This window comes from Daphnia pulex, chromosome 4, assembly GCF_021134715.1.
Source record: "Daphnia pulex isolate KAP4 chromosome 4, ASM2113471v1".
Lineage (NCBI taxonomy): Eukaryota > Metazoa > Arthropoda > Branchiopoda > Diplostraca > Daphniidae > Daphnia > Daphnia pulex.
The window spans coordinates 778,339-798,818 of record NC_060020.1 but is presented as its reverse complement, the minus strand read 5'-3'; the positions used below and the strand labels follow the sequence as shown (position 1 = coordinate 798,818).

The 20,480-nt window shown below is 41.7% G+C and overlaps 3 protein-coding genes across 21 annotated transcripts in view; 1 reads left to right on the top strand and 2 right to left on the bottom strand.

The window, feature by feature from the left end:
- The first annotated feature begins 3,303 nt into the window (after nt 1–3,303).
- Nucleotides 3,304–5,442, top strand: LOC124192603 (protein odr-4 homolog). The gene is made up of 8 exons (XM_046585998.1): nt 3,304–3,667; nt 3,733–3,938; nt 4,007–4,184; nt 4,253–4,444; nt 4,509–4,619; nt 4,691–4,784; nt 4,858–5,021; nt 5,126–5,442. Exons 1-8 carry the CDS (start codon nt 3,398–3,400, stop codon nt 5,324–5,326), a joined length of 1,416 nt encoding a protein of 471 aa, XP_046441954.1. The 5' UTR covers nt 3,304–3,397; the 3' UTR covers nt 5,327–5,442.
- A 5-nt stretch (nt 5,443–5,447) lies between these two features.
- On the bottom strand, nt 5,448–17,157 carry LOC124192602 (tolloid-like protein 1). 3 transcript variants are annotated; one of them, XM_046585996.1, is made up of 18 exons: nt 16,758–17,157; nt 13,982–14,225; nt 12,401–12,713; nt 10,391–10,834; nt 10,203–10,317; nt 10,064–10,127; nt 8,861–8,967; nt 8,666–8,792; nt 8,375–8,599; nt 8,187–8,309; nt 7,766–8,107; nt 7,574–7,696; nt 7,319–7,479; nt 6,965–7,151; nt 6,647–6,900; nt 6,360–6,573; nt 6,049–6,299; nt 5,448–5,879 (listed from the first exon to the last, which is right to left on the bottom strand). In XM_046585996.1, the coding sequence occupies exons 2-18, from the start codon at nt 14,193–14,195 to the stop codon at nt 5,721–5,723; spliced, it is 3,423 nt and encodes a 1,140-aa protein (XP_046441952.1). In that variant the 5' UTR covers nt 14,196–14,225; nt 16,758–17,157; the 3' UTR covers nt 5,448–5,720. The 3 variants fall into 3 exon arrangements, with proteins under 3 accessions (XP_046441952.1, XP_046441950.1, XP_046441953.1); XM_046585994.1 differs by lacking the exon at nt 16,758–17,157 and adding an exon at nt 14,381–15,137; XM_046585997.1 differs by lacking the exon at nt 16,758–17,157 and adding an exon at nt 14,381–15,137 and having other exon boundaries at nt 13,982–14,214.
- A 308-nt stretch (nt 17,158–17,465) lies between these two features.
- Nucleotides 17,466–20,480, bottom strand: part of LOC124192598 (collagen alpha chain CG42342-like) — a 55,836-nt gene continuing 52,821 nt past the window's right edge. For 10 of the 17 annotated variants that reach the window (XM_046585976.1, XM_046585979.1, XM_046585980.1 and 7 more), the window contains 6 exons: nt 20,240–20,320; nt 19,939–19,965; nt 19,687–19,722; nt 19,476–19,616; nt 18,960–19,069; nt 17,466–18,738 (listed from right to left, as the gene is read on the bottom strand). In XM_046585976.1, coding sequence (XP_046441932.1) covers nt 18,624–18,738; nt 18,960–19,069; nt 19,476–19,616; nt 19,687–19,722; nt 19,939–19,965; nt 20,240–20,320 — 510 coding nt within the window. In that variant the 3' untranslated portion in view covers nt 17,466–18,623. The remainder of the gene's footprint in view (nt 18,739–18,959; nt 19,070–19,475; nt 19,617–19,686; nt 19,723–19,938; nt 19,966–20,239; nt 20,321–20,480) is intronic. The other 7 variants (XM_046585993.1, XM_046585977.1, XM_046585983.1 and 4 more) reach the window with 1 other exon arrangement.

Sequence of the window (20,480 nt, the reverse complement as noted above, 5' to 3'; positions counted from 1 at the left end):
GTTGTTGGTCACGTCGTCCGTATCGGCTCGTGTCGAGTTTCGGAAAAACAAACTAAAACTTTTACAGTCAGCGTTATATTGTAGTCGCTTCATGTTTAGGGGAATTTCATTTCGTACCGTTTGTTGTAGCCATCAATTCTATCAAGGCTAAATAATTAATCAATTAAAAAAGTCATGAAAATGCGCATCACTTTCCGTTTGCATTAAAAATAAAAGTTGCTCTGCTCCCCCGCTCCACAAGAAATCAGGAGGAATACGAAATAATAGAAGCCTATCGAGTCACTTTAATGCCAGCAGAGATCACAGACATATATAGGAACTGGCGTCTTGTGAAAAAGGCCTTTCGTCCGACTAGAATATGCATGTCATGGGCTATTGTACATCCATTAATCTTTCATCTTAAAGGCAGAAACGCGTTCAATCTTAATAGAGGAACCAACGAATGGAAATTCCAGGGACTCTTCATTTACCAGAAACTCGTGGAAATAATTAGAGTAGATGCAAAGCAGCCCTTTGATTTTATCCGAGGTAAGGGATCCGCTGTGAGTGGGACGGTGGACATTTTGTATTCCATCAGATCACTGAACCTCCTTCTCCATCCGATGCGTTCGGGTTACAATCAGGCAGACGGGAGCGACTTTGGGGCTCGTCTAACGGGCAGAGGAGGAAAAGCGTTATACACGCTGCAGTTGCTAAGCCATAACAACGCCGTACGTAAGTTGATCAGGTTTCAGTTCAATCTCATTCGCTTTCTGGAGTCGGTGAACACAAACTTGAATGGAGCGCGTTTCGGCCGCCTAATTAACAGAGAAATCTTTTTTCAGTTTCTTTTTTTTTTAATACTTGTTCCGATCTATTTGCGAGATGACGTGCTCATATTTTATAAAGAAAAAAAAAGAGGGGGGAAAAATGTTGCTCATTATAAAAGTTGCTCGTTTTCTTTTGGTTCGAATCAGTTTCATCGGAATAATTACCCCCTTGTATTCAGGAATTCTAAACTTATCAGACTATACTCATCAACTCAGGGAGGAAAGAAACCCGTGTATAGGATTCTTATTTTATATTTCTATCTAATGTCATGTCATCCGAATCCAAGTTCAACATATTCAACATCATATTGATTTTTGAAAGAAAAGAGATCGCGGCGATATTTATAGGTCGTTGTTATTTTTCCTCCCTCCCCGCGTCTGTTCTTTCTTTTGTTGAATTTCTCTTTACAGAGTATACAGCATCTCCAGTTATTACAGCCGAGTCTATAATAATAATGCGGAAATGTTTTCTATTCTGTTTGTTGTGAACCGTCCGTTTGTTCCCAAATAAAAAAAGACGCTGGCCCTGCAGCCCTGCCCAAAGTCACATGTAAGGTAATACTGCTGTTGCTCTTGCGTCAGTATAAACTAACAGACATATCCGGGCGCCGAAAGGATTGGAAAAAAAAAACTGTCAGACGACGTGATTCTGTACTCTCCTTAACTCGCTCCTTTCCCAACGAAAACTCTGATAACCTTCTTCGCCTTTTAAGTAATATCCAGCAGAGTAGTAAATAGTGTGTGTCCAGTCTTCTCTAGCTCTCTTTCACTCTGAAAATGGCTATTGTAGAACATCAAACTACTACACACATATAGGCCTATAATACAATTTGTCGTTTACGAACTGATAGTCCCATAGTGTATACTGTATATATATACGGCTGGCGAACCAGCGCAGAGAGGATATAGAGTTTGGTGATTTTGTTTTTGATGGGACTCTATCCACCTTAGCTGATCAGCTGCCTTTATTATAAAATGGGGGCATGCAGCAGCAGCGCTGGTGCTGGGAAGGAGAGAGTCTATATACAACAACGCGGGTGACATGGCGTGGCTTGATGTTATTTCCTGTATTATGGGGATCGAAAAGAAACTTTGGAAGGAACAATCTCACCCGGGCACGCCCGCATATATCCCCCTGATTTAGAGACGGCTGATTGATTAAGACAGATATGTTCCAATCTGCTTAGACTGCCTGGCTGTGAGATAAAAACACAAAATAAGAATGCGGGTCTAAAGGGGTTCCGTACAGCTCAGAGGAATCCCTTTTCTTCTCCTCGCCAAATATCTACTCAGAGTTTGGGACTATCACTATAAATCCCTGCCTAAGCTGGTCTCTATACTCTAAGATCATTTATATAAGGGAAAAAAAAAAAGAAAACAACGAAATAGTAACTCCACCAGGAGAAAAGTATAATAGAGCCGTCCAGGATGAAAATATAGAGAAAACAAAAAAGGAAATCCGAAAGAGCTGCGAACTCGCAGCCTGAGACGCATCCGATATCGTTTATCCTCTGTGACGGTTCATCTTATCATTTCTTGTTATCGTAATTGTATGAAATTGATATGTAACGTAACCAAGTTGAACAGCAATATAATGCATGGGGAACTACAAAGGAATAAGCACGGAAGAAAGAAGGTAAAGTATATCCTTTAGGTCCTTTTTAGAAGCATCGCGTCGACGACGGGGCACAGAGGACGCACCGCGGTTATCGCATTTGAGAGTGTCATTTGTGCTATAATTCGCCATAGTTACCGGATTTTTCCAAGGTTACTTTGGGAAAAATGATTGACCGTCATTGCTTTTGCCATACCAGACGGCCAGACAGACACCCCGACTGCATTGGCACTATGGATACAAAATTCAATTGTCAACAAAAACGTTTGGCCTTCCCCCCCTTTTTTGACATTTTTTGACAATAAATGACAGCGGATGTTCGCCTTCCTTCACTATTTACTTTTTTTAGTGCACTTTGCGATGTAAGGCATGTGTACATTTAAGCCACTCATATATACACAGTGTGAGAAGTGCTCGTGTTATTTGATCCATTTTATGTTAGAAGAAAACTTCACTTGCAGAGGTAAAAAAAAAGTATGCCGTAATAGTATTTAAAAAATAAAGTCTCGCCAAATTTGGAACCCAAATCGCACATCAGTGCGGTAGTTCGCTCGGAGCAGCGGATTGTAAAGGTAGTGTGTAAAGTTCTAATTACTATTGATGGATTTCAACAAAGTTGGAGCGCTATCAGCAACATTGATGGATTTCTGAAGCAGATCGATTGCACAGCATTGTTATATAACCGACCTTTACAATTGGCCCAGTGTCAAATCTTTAGCTTCTTCTGCAACGAATCGAAATTTGGGATTATTTATTGTTTTGATTTCATGATATAAGTAACCAACTTTTGGCATCTTTTCAGATATTTCGAAATTCGAAGTTTTTGATCGGTTCTTAAATATCGATTCAAATTGTAACTCGATTCATAAAAAAAAATCGATCGTTTGTCTGCTCATGTTGTTTTGACATTTCTTCCTGAGGTTGCTGTTCTTTTCAGTTTTCCACGTAAAACGTAACCACTGTCATTTCAATTATGGGACGAACAGTCATTGCCGAAGATGGAATTGAGGCGTACGTAGCATGTTTGGCATCAAAAAAAGAGTTGGTCGTTGGTTTAATTTTCGGCCAAGAAATTACTTCCCAAAAGTCGTGTGTAATTCACTTGGCTCGAACGCCGGAACCCGTCCCTGAAGATAATGAAGAAAACGAATTGGAATCCTCCTCACAAACCAAAAATGCAGACAAAGGAAAGCTGATTACTGAAGATTTCGATGATTCTTTAGTGCTTGACCATGCTCGACAGGTTACCTTCAACTCATGTTTCAGTTCTTTCCACAATCATTATTGTTATTCTGTTTTATTTTATAGGTGATGAGATCTTTACCTGGAGGGATCACAATATTAGGTGTTTTTATGGTTTCAAGTGCAGATCCATTTCAGAATTCCACAATGAATAATCGACTAAGAAAGCTATTGACTTCAATTGATCTTATTGTTGGGAAAAGTTCTGTTACTGTCAGACAACAATTGACATGTGAAAGAATTGCACTACACATTTCGAACACCAACATTAAGTAAGATTTATAACCTATTTTGTTAATTATCACAAACAGCAATAATATGTAAACATTGTTTTATGAAGGTACAGTTGCAAAACCTTAGATATTGCTAGCCCAATTGCTTCTCCTAAACCTGCTGATTGGAAATTTGTTAATGCTGCTGGTTCTCCTTGGATAGAACTACAGTGCACAACAAATGTAGAGTTTTTTATTGGGTTGTCAGATTCAGAATCTTCAGGTACCCTGAGACAACAGCTGGAAGTATTATAAATATTAATAATAATTTACCTTGTGTTCTGCCATAATTTATGTGTTAAATTTTTAAAAAGACCGGGATAGATCTGTATAGCAAAGCTGTCAAGCAATGCATCTCTCTTTTTGATGGGAAAATCCTATCGGATTCGGATTTATTGGATGACGCATCCACCGAAAAGAGCACCGGAAAAAAGAAGTCCTCAAAGCAACATAATAGCAGCGAGGAACGAATGAAAACTATAAATGTTCAAATCCTTATTCCAGAGGCAGGTTATTTAGGTCATCGTCGCTAAGACCTCTAAGCTCATCATTGTTTTTTAAATATTGTAGATCGAAACTAAGCAAGAAAAGCAAGAATGTTCTTCAGAGCTAAGATTTGGAGGCCTTATGTGTATCAAGGCTTATGTGCACGGAAAGGCTACTGTTCGGGAAGCAGGCCAAGTAAGTCATCACATTCCCCTCTGGAAATCTTTGTTTTATTGAATGACGAAATCGTTACAATCGATCGATAGGTCATCAAGGAAGATATATTGCGCTCGCTATGGGCTCGATGTGACATGCATTGCGATTCGTTGATTGGAGAAGAGCAGCGAGGGCAGCCGGATGGTATATTCTTTCTTGTCTTATCTTCGCCGGTTGTCGTTTTCACGGATTTTAAACCCTGTCATATTAATTGTAGTCAAAGCTGTTCTCCACGAACCTCCAAGAAGAGTCTTGGCTCCTCTCCCGTTTAGTCCAATATCTGTGTCTGATTACCTTTTTCCCGGAGAAGGACCAGCAGACTCTTTGGCATCTCTGGCTGATCTGCTGGACTTGGGCACGCTATTGGATGGCGACGTTCAGGTATTCTTCATTTCCTTTTATTTGTGTCTTTTCTGTGATAGTTGGTTTCTTTTATTCCGACTGATTCTTAATTAATCATTATTTGTTCAATTGCATTCCAAAAGGATTATTGGGAAGCAGCTGCAGAGGTAAATGATGCCGAGCTGCAGATCCAATCGGATAGTACGCTCTTGGAAACGTCAGTGACTAAACAGATTTTAGCGACGCCTTCCACTAATTCACGCGCCATTTTGCTCTCCGGTCTCATCGCTCTTCTGGCTATAGTTTTGTCATATTTAACTCTACAAATATTCAAAACCAACTGATGATCTTTTCAGTTTGAAATTGCCTTTGTTCAAGGTTGGCTTTGGTTAACCTGGTGATATTTGTTACTATGGTTTATACTATTTTACACGGTAATAAAGAAAATGGGTTGGCTATACATCGTTTAACTTTTTTTGTAACTTTTAAGGTTTATTGTGCTCCAAAGGTAATATCTGCAAATGACGAATACGAATAATAGTTAAAATTTTTTGGCGCAATTAGATGATGCACTTTTTCGACAATAAAGAAAAGGGAGAGCTTAAGAGAAGAAGAAAAAATTACGTAGAAATGAAAACACTGACGACAATGTGGATTATTCACACGTTACACGTTACCAAACGTCTGCTGTTCTTCTCCTTTTATAATTATTATCTTTTCTTTTTTTTTTATTATCTCTTAGTTGTATCTAACACTTTGTTGGGATTTGGGCAAATCCTCGTTTTCGTTCTCGTCAATAGCTACATAGGCGGCCGAGAACCCCTTGCTGTTGATAGTATCGTCACTCTTGAAGCGAACTAGAAGGGCTTCGTTTAACGAGACGATCTCTGGAGGTACCTAGAATCACAAAATAATTATCGTTTTATGGTTCAGAGAAAAATGATAGGGACGTTCAAAGGAAACCACGGTTTTCCTCTTGAGACACAGAGACACATGAATTCCACCGTGAAAAACGTTTAATTTAACGTCTAAGGGGAAGTTTGTATCGGCGGAATATTTTAATTACCCGATTGCCGCAGTAACGACCGTTGGTCGGACCCGAGTCATCGAATCCTTGGTAAACCTCAATGGAATCATATCCACACTCGTGTTCATCTTCCAGCTCAAAGGTGAGAAAAGTCAAGTGAACATTTTTCCCGGCCGGTGCCTCGATAATCCAATCGCAATCTTCCTTATTCTCGTAGTTATGGTCTCCGTACTTGGCGTGAGAGTAAAAGTGCTTCACACCAGTCGTTGCCTGAAGGTGGCCGCCGCAAACTATTGAAACAAATGGAAAAGTTGCAAGAGGCCGATTTTTTAAAACAAAATGAATAATACCGGTTGCGTGGGTAGCTTGAAAGCCTTTACGTTGAACGGAGGCATCCGATTTGAACACCATGTAAAGCTCATTGCCGGATGCCACGATGGGATGAGGGGCTTTTAATCCGCAGAATCTACCCAATGTTGTATCTTCACTGCTATCGCCATCGAACAAAGCGACATGATCATAAGCGCATTCGTGGTGAGATTCGATTTCAAATTCGTGGAATACCTGAAAAGAAAGGCATTAAACAGTTAATAATTTCTGTTATTATTGAATTCCTTTGTCTGGAAATTGTAGTTACCAATTTGATGCGATGGCCCGGAGTTGTGGTGAAATGCCAGACGCATTCTTTGCGTGCTGGATACGGATGAGGATAATTAGGGCTCAGGACCTCGCCGTACGGAGCTCGAATTTCATGTTTGCAGCCACCCTCTTTACAATCGTGTCCATTTTCGTGAAGTGTGAATCCGTTATTGCAAGCGCAAACGTAAGAGCCGATAGTATTGCGACATTCCTGTTGGCAGCCGCCGTTGTTCACTGCGCATTCATCTTTGTCTATTCACACATTAAAAACAATTATTAATTTTACAGTGTCAATACTATGAGAAGGTCAACTAACCGGTAAAGTACACGGCCGCAAAGCCCGTCTTCTGAACGGAATTGTCTGAAGCGAACTCGATGCGAAGAACATTTCCTTCTGAAGTCACAACGGGAGGCAGGTGGGTCCCGCAGAATACGCCGTGTTTCCTTAATTCATTCTCGCTCAACTTGCTCCTCACTTCCACGTGATCGTACTCGCAGTCTTGCTGCAAAAGAAGTAGAAATAAGCATAATATGTATAATTATGTTTTGCAAAATCTCTCTCAAGGTTGGAACAATCAAACAGAAATGGGCGAATTCAATACCAGGTAGTTTGCCCATAATTTTCACTCATTCAAATTAAAATCCCATCATAATAAAATTTCTCACTTACGTTGTTCCCTTCCAAGTCAAAGTGCGTGAAGTTGAGAGTAATTCGATACTGAGGTGGGGCGAATATTTCCCAGATGCAGTGCTTGTTGCTTGGATACAAATCAGGGAAGGACGGGCTGATTATGGTCCCGTTGGGCGAGTCAATCAACCCACCGCAGGCATCTGTGGTGAATACATTTGTAAAAATTGTGTGTTAGTTGACGCATAAATTACCGAATCGCCCTCAAAACACAAATAGTCTGCAAAATCAAGTTACCTTCGCATCGTTTCCCATCCGAATGCAATTCAAAGCCGATTCGGCATTGGCATTCATAACCTCCTAGGGTATTAACGCAGCTGTGCTCACATCCATGATCCAGTGAAGCGCATTCGTCAAATTCTGAATGTTCAACATAATCACGTTATTCTCTTGGTTAAATAAAAGATGGCAGGGAAAAAAAAAGATTACCATTCATGAAAATAGCGGAAAAGCCGGCCTTTTGAACGGAATTATCTGAAACAAATTTGATCCACATTTTGTTGCTACTCGATTTGATATCCTCTGGGATATTGTAGCCGCAATAGACACCGATAAGCGGACTAGTGGGCTCGTGTCCGTCACGGATTTCCAGAAAATCATAGACGCAATTGTCGTGGTTTTCAATTTCAAAGGATTGAAATTTGAGTGCCACCTGATAATCGGAGGGCACAGTGATTTTCCAAGTGCACTCCTTGTTGGGTTGATAGTCGTCGGGGAAGTTGGGTGACTCGAGATGACCGCTATCCACGTTCAAATCCCCACCACACAGCGCTAAACGATGAGCCGATTTCCATTATGACATTATTTATCTAGTAAAACCCACTAACTTGTGCTTTGAATTTTAAGTTACCTTCGTAAGAGGCGCTGAATCCTTTGTAGCCGATCTGCCGGGGAGAACTTTGGAAAGTAACCAACATCCGACTTCCGCTGGACATGACCGGATCGGGCAGACGAGTGCTGCCGCAAAAGCGACCTGTGCGTGTTTCGTAACAGTTTAAAAGTTGGAAATGTCATTAAAATGTATTCTCGTTGACGTACCGAGTAGGGGCGACTTGTGCCAGTATCCATCGCGAATTTCGACATAGTCATACTTGCAGTTGTCTCCTTTGAAGACATCCAGTTCCGTAATGTTGAGAACAATGCGTTCACCATGCGTGGCCGTGATGCGCCACTCGCACCGTTCACCGTCTTCGGACACAGTGCCGGGCGGGAAAACGGGCGAGGTGAACGAAGCTTTGTTTTCCTGGAATGTACGTCCGCACTCTGCCAGAAGACTGGAAATTAGATCTCGCTCGCTTCGAGTTACATTTAAATAGACGGTTGACCTACTTGGACATTTGTAAAGTTTATTTGTCTGGGAGATGTCGCCCTCGCTAAGACGAATGCGCTGGCCAATTTCGGGTCGTGATTTTGTCTCGGGATCTGCTTGCGGCAGAATCGTATCCAAATAAGTCCCCTGTTAATTCAACCATTTTTATTACGGCTGAGATGTTGCGAGATGAATAACAAAAGCGTAAATGATACCTTAGAGAAAGTGTTGCGGGCGTAGTGCATGATGGAATCAAAGTCGTAGGACAAGCCCAGCGAGTTAACCTCCTCGGATGTCAGTTTGTTGAAATTGTACTCTTGACCTAAGACAAACAGAAAAAAAAAAAAAAGGAAAAATCTATTTTTTATGTTCTTTTTTGTAAAAGTTTTGGCTGGAAAGACAAGAACCGACTCGACGTGGCAAACGCCACCGCGTTCAAATATTGATGCATATCGGAAAAATGTCTTTTGCTAGCCAGTGGCATCATTCCAAAAAGGAGCCGTCGCACTCACACAGAGTCATAAAGACTCTGGCGAACAAACAAAACGATAGCGGCGCGGGGTTCTATACTGTAGAAGACATATCGATCGGGGCTGGAAGAGGGTTCGATATAGTATGCGTTCCGCTAGATTCATTAATTCGACTTGGCTCGACTGACGGGCAAATGTATACACAAGAAAAAGGGAGAGAAGACATTTGGGAGACAAAAGAGAGAGAGACACAAAAAGACGAGTTGAAGCGCCGAGACGAAAGATAACAATTGACAATTGAAAGACGAGGATCGTGCGGCATTCTTGTTGGTGCATCTTCATTGCTCTGGCACACAAGATCGTCTGTCGATCACCTTGACACTAATCGACTAGACGAAGGAGGCGGGACGGAGGAATGAAAATGTCTTCGCACTATCACAGCCAAGAGTTTGATGGACTCTTTGGTAGAAAACGAAAGCCAGACACGGTGTAGACTGATACGCAACACTTTCGAGTATAGCTTATTGGCTCTTGTGACGTGTTCTTTGTAACGTCTATAGCAGCTGGAAACTTGGCTGTCGTCCTCTTGGTGCTGTTTCGATAGCTCCCACTTGTTTTAAGAGTCCAATAAGGCCAAACAAAGGACGCCCAATTTACAAATGATGGCGAGCCTTTCCAATGCTGCCTTTCTCGATAATTGATTGTTATGTCGCTTAGAAATGGCGACGGTGCAATTTGCATTAACTATCGAACGTTACTGCGTTTGCTTTCTAAAAGCCCTTTTTTGTTATCCAACATAAGCCTCTAGTATTAGGGGTAGTTGTGGAAGTAACGAGCAACCAAAATTATATGGCCCAGCCTCGTTGTCATTCTACGCTCGTCGACTCGTTACGTCGTCAAATGTCCGCCTTTTCGGGCAACGACAAAATAAGAAATCAACAAACATACCAGCCATGATGTTTTCGCGGATAATGTGCACGTGATTGTCTCTGTCTGGTCTTGTGTGTTCGTGCTAAATGAGAGAAAAATTAGAAGAGTTACACGAGATAACGAGTGGTTAACCAATTAGCAGCAAATAGTTAATTACCCAAAAGCCGACAACGTGACCCAATTCGTGGACGACGATCCCAAATTTGTCGCAATTTTTCCCGATGGAAATGGCTTGTGCTCCGTTACCTCTTTTCCCGACGAAAGAACAGCATCTGAAAAAGTTTTTTAGAAATTGTTTTTAAAAGAACATTTCAAATACTTAAATGCTGTAGACGAGCAGTATACCCGCAAGCGCGTTCCGTGAAAACGATAAAGTGGGGATGATCGGCCGTCCGTTCAACAAATTTGACGCAGGTAAAGTTTTCCCAGTGGCGCATGGCCTGTTTAAATAGGGCCTTGTGGGCCCCAGAGAAATTGGCGTCAATTTCGTAGGGGATGACTCCAAAGTCCCAGATGCGCTCCTTACGTGCCGTGGCTGCCCGTCTGGACCGGATCAGCGCGGTAGGTTTCTCGGTGATCTGTCTGATCCGATCTTTGCGCTTGTTTTTCTTGGCCTTGGTCATCTTGGATTTCGATCTCTTTGTCGTCGACTTGTCGTCAGTGGAACGCGACGGCTTACTCTCGTTGTCATGGCCGTTGCCATGTGCCTCGTTGCTGGACAGAGTCTTTGACCCCGCCAGCGCATCCAACTCCACCAACTCATCCTCCAGATCGCTCTTCCTCTTATGTCTAAGACATAAACACAACAAAAAAATAAATAAATAAGAAAATGTGAACGAGAAAATCGAAATAAAAGACAAATGCTGAAAAAGAAGAGGGGAGAGAAAAAGGATATCACTCGGAATAAACTGAATTGCTCTTAAAGGGATCCAGAGTATCACCAACTGGGAGTTATTGATTTGCTCCAGACACAAGGAGAGGGGGGGGGGGGAATCGAGTCAGTTGTGCACTCTTGTCGTATTTTCTTTCCTCTTTCTCTCTCTCTTTTTCTTTTTTTTTTCTGAGATGACGACCCCGGAGTAGCTGAAAAGATTTGCAGAGTCAATTGACAGGACTCGTTGTTCCCTAGTCTGGTCTGGCTCCGCAGTGATGGTAGCAGGAAGTTGGATGCCATCACATTGAACATCTTCCGCGAGGCATTCATAAATCCTCCTCTCCAAGCTGTATATTCTCAACTTGTTCTCTAGCTCTTCTTCCTTACGTGTTTTGTATATTGAAATAAAATAGATTGGACAACCTCCGTTGCAACCCCCCATCCCTCGTTCTTTTTTTTTTCTGTTCATTTCCTCTCTTTGTTTCCAAATCCTCTTGTTCCGCAACTCCTGAATGGTCAGATCTTTTCTCTTGTAGCTGGTTGCGTGCTTCGTGTCGCCTTCCAGTTTGTGCTGAGCTGATTAGCAAGGAAAAATATGTTCTTCCAGCAGGGTTTCACCGAGCGTTAGTGATCGGATCAATATAGGCTGCTGCCCGGATTGGTATCCATCGGAAGGGTTTTTTCTTACTGTACGGGAGATATCTCGATCTAAACAGCCCTGAAAGTAGCAGTCCCGAAATCCCGCAAAAGCTGCTGCTGGAGTGCGCGCCGCCCAACAATAGGTGGAAGAAGAGGAATCGGGAGATTTGTCATGAGAAAAACGAAATATTTCTGATTACTTCTGTTGGCAAGTTGGAATCGTTCGAGCGGAAAAAGAGATTGCTTTTTTAAGATTGTCAGCCCTTGCTGATCCTGCTGGCGATGCTGCGTTGCTACACTATGTGTATCTATTGAATAAAGGCAGAATTTGATTAGAGTGCCACGGATTCACGAGCTGGAGAAAATGGATTTGGGACGTTGGCATGGGTCCGTACACCCTGCGTAATCCATCATCCATTGGAGAGGATCGAAAACCCGTGCCAGTGAACATGTCTCTGATATATTACTCACACAGACAACCGCAGAAAAAAAAAGAATCATAAACGTAAAAATAATTCGAAAAGAAGAAGATGCTGGACTCCATTCCAGTTATCGATTGCTGATTCTTGATCATATTTTTATAGCCGTTATTTATATGTACATGGTGGCCTCGATAGAGATATACGGAAAGCTCGATCTGAATTTCTTTTCTGCGTTCAGACTCTATTTGGCATAATCTTTGGAGAAACCAATCGAATTCTTTACGGGTGACTTATTCCAACGCAGCGGATGGCAAGGCAAAAGAGTCCGATATGGGTGTCCAATGTAAATATGTGTAACACAGGAAAAGGAAGGGTGGGAAAAAGAGAGAGAGAGAGGGTGGAGGAAAACGGATGACTTACTCTGTGATGGATGCTTGCTTCCTGCCTTGGCGTTGCCGACCGCCCGGACGGGCTTGCTGGCCATCGTTGGATGTCTCGTCCGACTGCAGTTGAGCAGAATGATGGAGACGATGCGGCTGAAGGGTGGATGAGCCGTTGAGGAAAGCTGTTGGCCGATCGGCTTCTTTCTCGGCTTCCGCTTGATCGCCGTCGATCTCCCAGTCGATGAGCACTTGACCTGTTTTGCTGGCCAGCTCTTTATCTCGCCTCGACTGCAGCTCGTACTCCAACTCGTAGCGAACGTTGGGCAATGCAATGTCACCGACAAAGCCCTCTGCAAAGAAGAAGCAAAACAGATTTTGTTTGATGTCTAGCCTTTTGTTGCGTTCGCCTCATTTTTTCGGATATTGAACAATGCAATTAACTGCGCTCTTAGTTACAAAACAAAATCGCGGCATCCAATTACGGTCCTCCTAGGCTACGCTAAGAAGGGGCGACCTTATCACTGCTGCATGGCTATTCAACATAATAATGGTTGGGGAAAATAAGTGAATTACCAAGCGAAGCCGATCGTATGCACAACACACCATCACGGTTATGGTTTCCTCTTGGCTTTTGCTTAGTTTATTATCCGCGGGCTGTCGTCGCTACCTTCATTTCCCTTTTATACCTTCATCTGTCTATCGATTCGTAGAAAAAATCCCAAGGGCTTCAATCGATATTTAATCAAGGACATCTTTTAAATTGCCTATTTGCGTTCAACCGCTGCTGCTGAAGCGACTTGGACGCGTAAACGATGCAAAGAATTTCTCCGTCGAGTTTAATTTCTCTTGGCTATTTTGTTTTCGCATTGGTAAATGCTCCATGTAGCTCTAACGAGAACCGCAGCGAGTCAAGAATTCCGCACTTGGATTCGCTGCTAGCCAGTTTTAAGCGTTTCGCCATTTGATGTTTGACGTTGCTTTCCAACCTTGATAGCAGCGTGAATTGCTGCCGCAAAAAAATAAGAGAGAAAAGGGGGTCAAACAGTCAACGCATTCGACATGTTTTATTGGTCTGCTTTTCCCTGGAGGAGGGAAAAGGAATGTGAAACAGTCTGCGAAACATTAATAACGTCCAAGTTTTTTTCTTCTTCTTCTTTTCTTTTTTTCTGAGAAGATCGCGTGAATCTCAGATGAAGGCAATACTTAAAATATTCAGGGCAACGATCTCTCCGACACTCGACAGGCATCAATATGGCTCGTGGCGAAATCGTCGATAATAAATACCCAGAAAATAAGCCAGAGGAATGCTCTTTGGATTTATCGACCCTGAAATGTCTTATTCACGATAAGAGCCAAATGACGACGTTCGGCTTATTTCAAACCGGAATGATGATGACGAACGCTCGGTAGACGTTGTTCCATCAAACAATGACTTCAAAGCTTATTCCTTGTTGATAGATGTTTGCCATGTCATTAGCTGTAGCCCCCAGACACTTTGAAGGTAAGCAAATATGTATACGTCTTTCGGGTTTGTTTGTCAAAGGCAGTGAATTGCAATTCACGTGCAACTTTCTGTTGGATGTTTGCTTAGAAGAAAAATAGGATAGTGTTTTATTACCTGCTTTACAAGGATCCAGGTAAATGTCGTCAGATATCCGATGAGGAAAGCGTTTGGTTAAGAGTTGCTGGATACTGAATTCTTCGGCCAAGTGAGACTCGACCGGTTGCGGACCGACCAGCAACGCCGAAGCGACGACGGCAAGACCCACATGAAACAAAATGATGACGGGCGGCCGTCTGACAGCGGTCCGACTCGTAATGGACGGATGCATCTTGAACAATTCCCTCGTACTGATTTGAAACTACAAAAAAACAAACAAAAGAAGAATCACTGGACTTGTTTTTCTTTTTTGGCTCCACAGTCGTTTGCTGACCCCCCGCACCGCTCTACTTTTCTCTCTGTATAGTCGGAACGTACGAAAGTCGAAAACGCTAAAAGAAAGAAAAATCGACTAACGCTATTTTTAGGTAGGCTCGCAATCGGCTTGCTCTTTTCTTTCTGTCTTGTTTTTTAATCGCCAGACCCACCGGGATACTTTTTGTCCACCCCAACAAAACGTAGGCAGCCAAACGAAATGAATCAACTTTTGGGTTTCGCCTTGATCTCAGCAGATTCTCCTGTGGAAAAGAGCAGTGCAGACTGTTGGCAGGTTAGATGATTGATGATTCTGACACGGGAGAAGAACTCTCAATTGGTCGGTTTGTGTTGATCACTGGAAACCAAAGACTCTCCGACCCTATATACGTATTAAGAAACGACGGGGGTCGAAAAAATGGAGGCTCTGTTTGACACTGACACCGAAACCACTTTGGAATAATAAGGAAGGATCACAGCCGCTGTTGTTGTCGGGGCTCTATACTCGTTGATGGGACAAATCGATCCGCTTCAAGTTCCCATGCCCATGTCAGCTAAAAGTGTTCCAGATTTGTTTTGTTTTTTGGGTTGTGTTCCACAAGCCGAAAGATGAACTGACAGCATACACACAAACAACACGGAGGGGCGGAGGAGAGACGACCGAGCCGGGCAGAGAGTGAAAACAAAATAACTGGACAAGAAGGGAAATGGGCTTGTTGTTTTTCTTCTTCCCCTTTTTTTTCGGCGTATGTCTGTGCTTGAATTGGAGACAAGAGTGGAGGATCGGGGTGAGTCTGCTGACGTCGCTGAGAGTGCGTGTGGACAACACCACTGCTCAGCGTCGAGTGCGCGCTTGTGCCCGTCTCGACCCGGCCAAGAAGAAGTTGGGAGAGGAGGGAGGGGAAAAAAAGGAGGAAGAAGAAGAAGAAGAAGGGGGCTATATCTAACCTTAGACACAAAGACAAGAAGAGGACGACCAAGGAGAGAATAGAAAAGGGAGGAATATATAGAGACACATTTACAACCCTCTCTCTCTCTCTCTTTCCCTCCGTTTTCTTTTCCTACCACTTTTCATTTTTTATTATTCGGTTTCATTGGGAGAGATTTTTAACCGAAAAGAAGATGAAACAGAGGTTAAACGAATGGACACTGCAAAGTTAAACGCTGTCCTTTTTTTTCTCCTTATGGCCACCTTTTCTTTTTTAAATGCTTTAAATTGCTGCTTAAATAGATTTCCTACGGGATACCGGCACCAGGAAACGAATCAAAACGCGGCGCTACCCCTCATATAGGCTGAGTCTTATATAACCCGTATCGGCCAGCGCTTTTTTAGAATATTTATTTGAAAGGGTGGAGGCTAAGATAGGCATAAAGAGCGGGAATCTAAATAGAATTTAAAAATAAAATGAGTTTCGAGCGAAGAGAGATAAGCTTATTTTTTTTCTTTTTTAAGGCTTATTCACTGACTGAATTGGTGATGAGATAGCGGAGGCTCCACAAACTGCCTATGTTTTCATAATCACGATGGAACGACAACAACGTTATATTGCTCAGCACCTGCTTCCCAGCTCTTCGCCACAGTTTGTTCCGAGGCAATCCGAAACTCGTGAAGTTTCGTGATCCTTAATTTATACCACAAACGTTATCTATGAATAAATACAGCGCCCTGTGTGTGCCTCGGTTTCTCCAAAAAAAAGACGAACGATTCATTTCCAGACTGGTAAGTCGTAAAGACAAACTTTTGATTAATTTTCTTCAAGCGATGCGCTGTTGACGTTCTCACATGGAAGCAATTGATCTTGCACAGGATTCATCGCTGCTTCTGCTGCTCGAGCGAATGTGATCTCTCAGACGTTGCCTAGTTTGCCGACTCCTGACAGCCCAGGGAAGAAGAAACTTTTCGTCTCGAAAGGAAAATTGGATTTTCTTTTGTGACCCTTTTCCCTCACCCTGATGGTATCTGGTTTCCGATTCCGGTTTCCGAAAGTTTTTTTTCTTTTTTCTTAGTCGTCCCCCAGACAGTTGATTCCTCAATATAGTGTGTATGGCTACACACACACGCTCACGCAACCCAAAGCGTCTACAATCTCCATTATATTTATATGATACCCCACATCTAGAAGTGAAAATGAGAAGCCGAGATTCCATTTCCTACCACGTTCAATCAGATGTAGCCATCCATCTCCGGAGACTCACGTAACGCGCAGTTTACACGACTCAGCTGGATACGAATAAGAAATTGACGGGGTGATAACAAGGCTATCATCGCATCATATCCTTACACCGGTGGGAATTTGTAGAATGTTTTGTGGGTTCGAGTTTAATATACTTTTGTTTCTATAATTGAATTTCAATCTACTTGGTAGACATTCGAAAATTGGTTGGAGGAACGCTAGACTATTATTTAGCAATTTGTGACTCCACTACTCGGCATACTTTCGACTGACAAACAAACAAATTAGCAAAAGAAAAATCGTACCTGCTACTGCATGACTGAACTAGATTGGAAGATGCTTGAAACCGAAGCTTGAATTTTTTTCTGGACCAAGGCCTTATGTGATTTTGCATGAAGTGCACCTTCTCTGCATGCCGCCCAAGAAAAAATTTTGGTTACACCACCGACACTTGCAATATTGTTTCTCGCCTTCAACTTTTTCCACCCACTCACGAAAATCTGGGTAGAGCTCGGCATTTTGCCAATCGACATTAAAACAAGTAGATTTACTTTCTCTATTCTTCTTTTGCTTGCGAGACATCTTTCTCTGCTTGCTTGCCCGTGTTGAATTATATCACATTAATTTAACACAAACACACAATTATTACCCTATTACTAACACTACATCACGTATTCACGTATACGTCTTCAACAAAGAAACAATATACTTGTAGTCTGCTAAAGCCCTTAAAGGATTGCCAATGGCTAATTTTCCCCCCAAAACGTAAGGAAGTTGCCATGTTGCGAATCAATCACAAAAAATTGAAAACTGCTAGGAAATTTCGATTTTCCAAGAGTTTTCCAAAAAAGGTGCTCAAATTCAAAGATTTTAAAGAATTCAAAAATCGTTTTTAAAATCAAAGACTTTTAAAAAGAATTCATTATCGGTGGCATTGTGGCAACCCTAATATCATTACGTGTTAATATGTTGGCCGAGTATATAAGAAAGAAAAAACAAAACAATCGAAGCACTACCAGATGATTTTCTATTGTTTGTTTGTCTTTTTTTTTAATGTTTTAAATTTTTTCTTTGAATGTTTTGATGGTGACATATTGGTTTGTTGTTGAGGTTTCTATGACGCTGTGTGATGAAAATGTACAGCAATATGTAATGTGAAAGGGGTCTGCGGGTAAACAGGAGACCGGCGGGTTAACACATGATATTCTGAATTCTGATAAATGGTTATACGAGAGAACACGATAAGGAGGAAGAAGATGATGGGGGGGATTGTGGTTAATTTTGGCGTTTCGAAGACCGTTCAGAGGGAAAGTTATACATATTGAACACTCGTTTGCTGTTTTGTTAATCAATCGAATAGTTAGAGAAGAGTCGAAGATGAGGGAAGTTTGACAGGGAGAACGGGCGGAGCGGGAGGCAGCAGCACATTTATACAAATGTCACAGTGAGTATTATGGATGGCATATTCGAAAAATAGAAAATTGATGAGGGAAGGGGGGGGGGGAGAGAAGTGCTGTAATGTTATGTTGGCCAGTAATTTGGGTCGACAAATAGACGCGATACTGATTATGTCAGGCGAAAAAAGGTTGAACGGGAACTTCATTGGTTTATTGTAAAATAACATTTCACGGAGACATTTGGCAAGACATTATTATTATTTTTTTTTTTTCTGCTTTTCTTTTGTTTTGTTTGTGTTTAGAGGGATGGTTTATTATTATGTAAAAAAATTTTGTCCTGTAGTCACATAGCGCGTGCAATTTACATGATTCCGCAAACAATACTATGAAAAGAAAATCACTGCAACTTTTGTTGTTTTACTTGCGAAGACATCAAACTTTTCAAGAGTTAAAACAAGACAAAAGAAAAGGATACAGAACTAAACAAACAAGTTGAATCTATTTTCCGCGAGAAAAAAAAAACATTTTTGTCGTTAGTCGAACGTTATGATGAACAGAATATAACGCACAGAGAATTAAAAAAAAAAAGAACGAAACTGAGGACGAACGAATATTTTTTTTTTCAGAACAAATTGATTTCTCCGTTCGAGCCTCTTATTGTAATTTGTTATTGATCATAGGGGATGGAAGAAGCGAGTTTTTTTTCTTCATTTTCTTTTCTTTATTTAGGGTTAAATGTTTGTTATTTTATTTTTTCAATTTCTGTTTTTTTTTTCACTGTACAGTTTTCAATTTGATTTCTCCTGCGTCGCCTCCACCGCCGCCGGCTCCTCCTCCAATTTGGCCCATTAATTTAAATCGTCCGACGCGCTCGTTGTGCTCGGGCGTCCTACACAATTTAATCCCATTCAAAGCAAGCCATAAAGCAAGGTATTTTTATTTTAACTGGCTAGAACGATATGGGGCAATCTAATTATTTCGTATTGTTTATGGAATTTAAATTTTTTAGAACAGTATATGGGATGAATATGAGAAACATGAAAGTGATCCTCTTACAAATTAATTTTCTTTTTCTTTTTTTTTTGGCTCAATGAAATTTTAAATATTTACACGTCGTCATAGTCGTCTTCGTCTTCGTAATCGACCGAGTCGGGTGCGGTTGTTGTGGTCGTCGGTGGACCAGCCGGTCGGTTGGTGCTGCTTCCCGGCGCTCCGTAAGACTGAAATCATCATCAAGAAAAAATAGGCGCGCAGAGATTCATTAAAAGCCCATTCATTTACCAGCGCGGGGGAAAAAAAAAGGAATAAAAATCAAGGCCTCTCTTAATAATACATGACAAGCTGAAATGTTCGCCAGCTGTCGCAACTGGTTATTTTGATTGGATTTTCAAGGGCCTTATTTGATTAGCTGAGAGTTAATGCCGGGGCATTCTTGTCAACACATGACTGATTAACTGTACGAACACCCGACACCCCAGTGAGATTCTTGATTACACTGTGCCATATACGCATTGACTTGATTTCCATACGAAAGTATATGTAGCCTAAGCCCATATTTGATTTAGGAATGCTGTCGTATTATAACAGTCTCACTATTTTGTATTTGATATTGGGAAAATAACTCACTGGTTGGCTTCCTGGTCTCCATCCGCATCCAGGGATGGGCAAACCATCCGCGCCTAAAGGACACGGTGCATCCAGTCCGCTAGGTCCCTGTTCTCCTCTCGGTCCTCTCTCACCTTTCTTTCCTTTCTTTCCCAACATTCCCTAGGTAAATTGAAAGGTGAAATCATGATTAGATTAAGTAGACGGCAGTCGTGTTTTTGTGTTCGCTTACCAAGTCACCTTTAGTACCTTTTTCGCCTTTCTCGCCCTGAATGGTTGAAGAAGAAAAAATTCAGAGTTGATCGAGTACATCAAGAATGAACAAAACATAAGAAGATTTCGGCAGGAAAAAAAGAAGTAAACAACAAACAAGCAAAGACGTACTAAACAGCGGATGCGTTGTTAACAATCGACTTATTTAACTACTACAGGATAAATTCAAGGTGGGTCAATGGGAGCGAGAGATAAATGATTCCAGGTATACCTTGATTCCAGGTATTCCGTCCGTCCCCTGTGTCAAACAAGACCAGGAATCCAAACAAGGTTCATCAAATGGTGAGGGTATTGAGTCAGAAAAATTAGTTGGGTTAATAATAATAAGGAGCTACAACTACACAATGGAGAAACCAATCATGCAAATTATGTTACGACTACGTAACCTAATTCGAAGAGAAAAACGGAGTCAAAATCTAAAATGTTAACAACTACAGAAAACAACGAACACGTAAAAAATGATTTTCAAAGCCGTTTCCGATCATTTTAGAATTTTAAAATGAGGATATTACCGGTAGACCAGGCTCGCCTCTTTCTCCTTTCCGTCCCGGTTCTCCTCTACCTCCTTTGATTCCGTCCAAACCATTTGGTCCCTGTTATCGATTTGTTGATGGATGGCAACAGGAAAAGGAAAGAAAACAAACAAATGCGACGAGCGCGAAACGCGTTAGATTCGACGTTTTAAAAAATCAATTTTCCATGCCGAGTACATTCGAGAATCAAGAAAAAACCCTGGTAGCCACTCAGTGTAGT

Coding starts and splice junctions, on each gene's coding strand:
- LOC124192602 (XM_046585996.1), bottom strand. CDS start 14,195: ATGCATCCGTCCATTACGAGTCGGACCGCTGTCAGACGGCCGCCCGTC. Junction 8,793..8,860: donor CCCGCAACACTTTCTCTAAG/GTATCATTTACG, acceptor TTGAATTAACAG/GGGACTTATTTGGATACGAT. Junction 8,108..8,186: donor ATTCAGCGCCTCTTACGAAG/GTAACTTAAAAT, acceptor CTCATCGTTTAG/CGCTGTGTGGTGGGGATTTG.
- LOC124192603 (XM_046585998.1), top strand. CDS start 3,398: ATGGGACGAACAGTCATTGCCGAAGATGGAATTGAGGCGTACGTAGCA. Junction 4,185..4,252: donor CCCTGAGACAACAGCTGGAA/GTATTATAAATA, acceptor ATTTTTAAAAAG/ACCGGGATAGATCTGTATAG. Junction 4,445..4,508: donor TTCAAATCCTTATTCCAGAG/GCAGGTTATTTA, acceptor TAAATATTGTAG/ATCGAAACTAAGCAAGAAAA.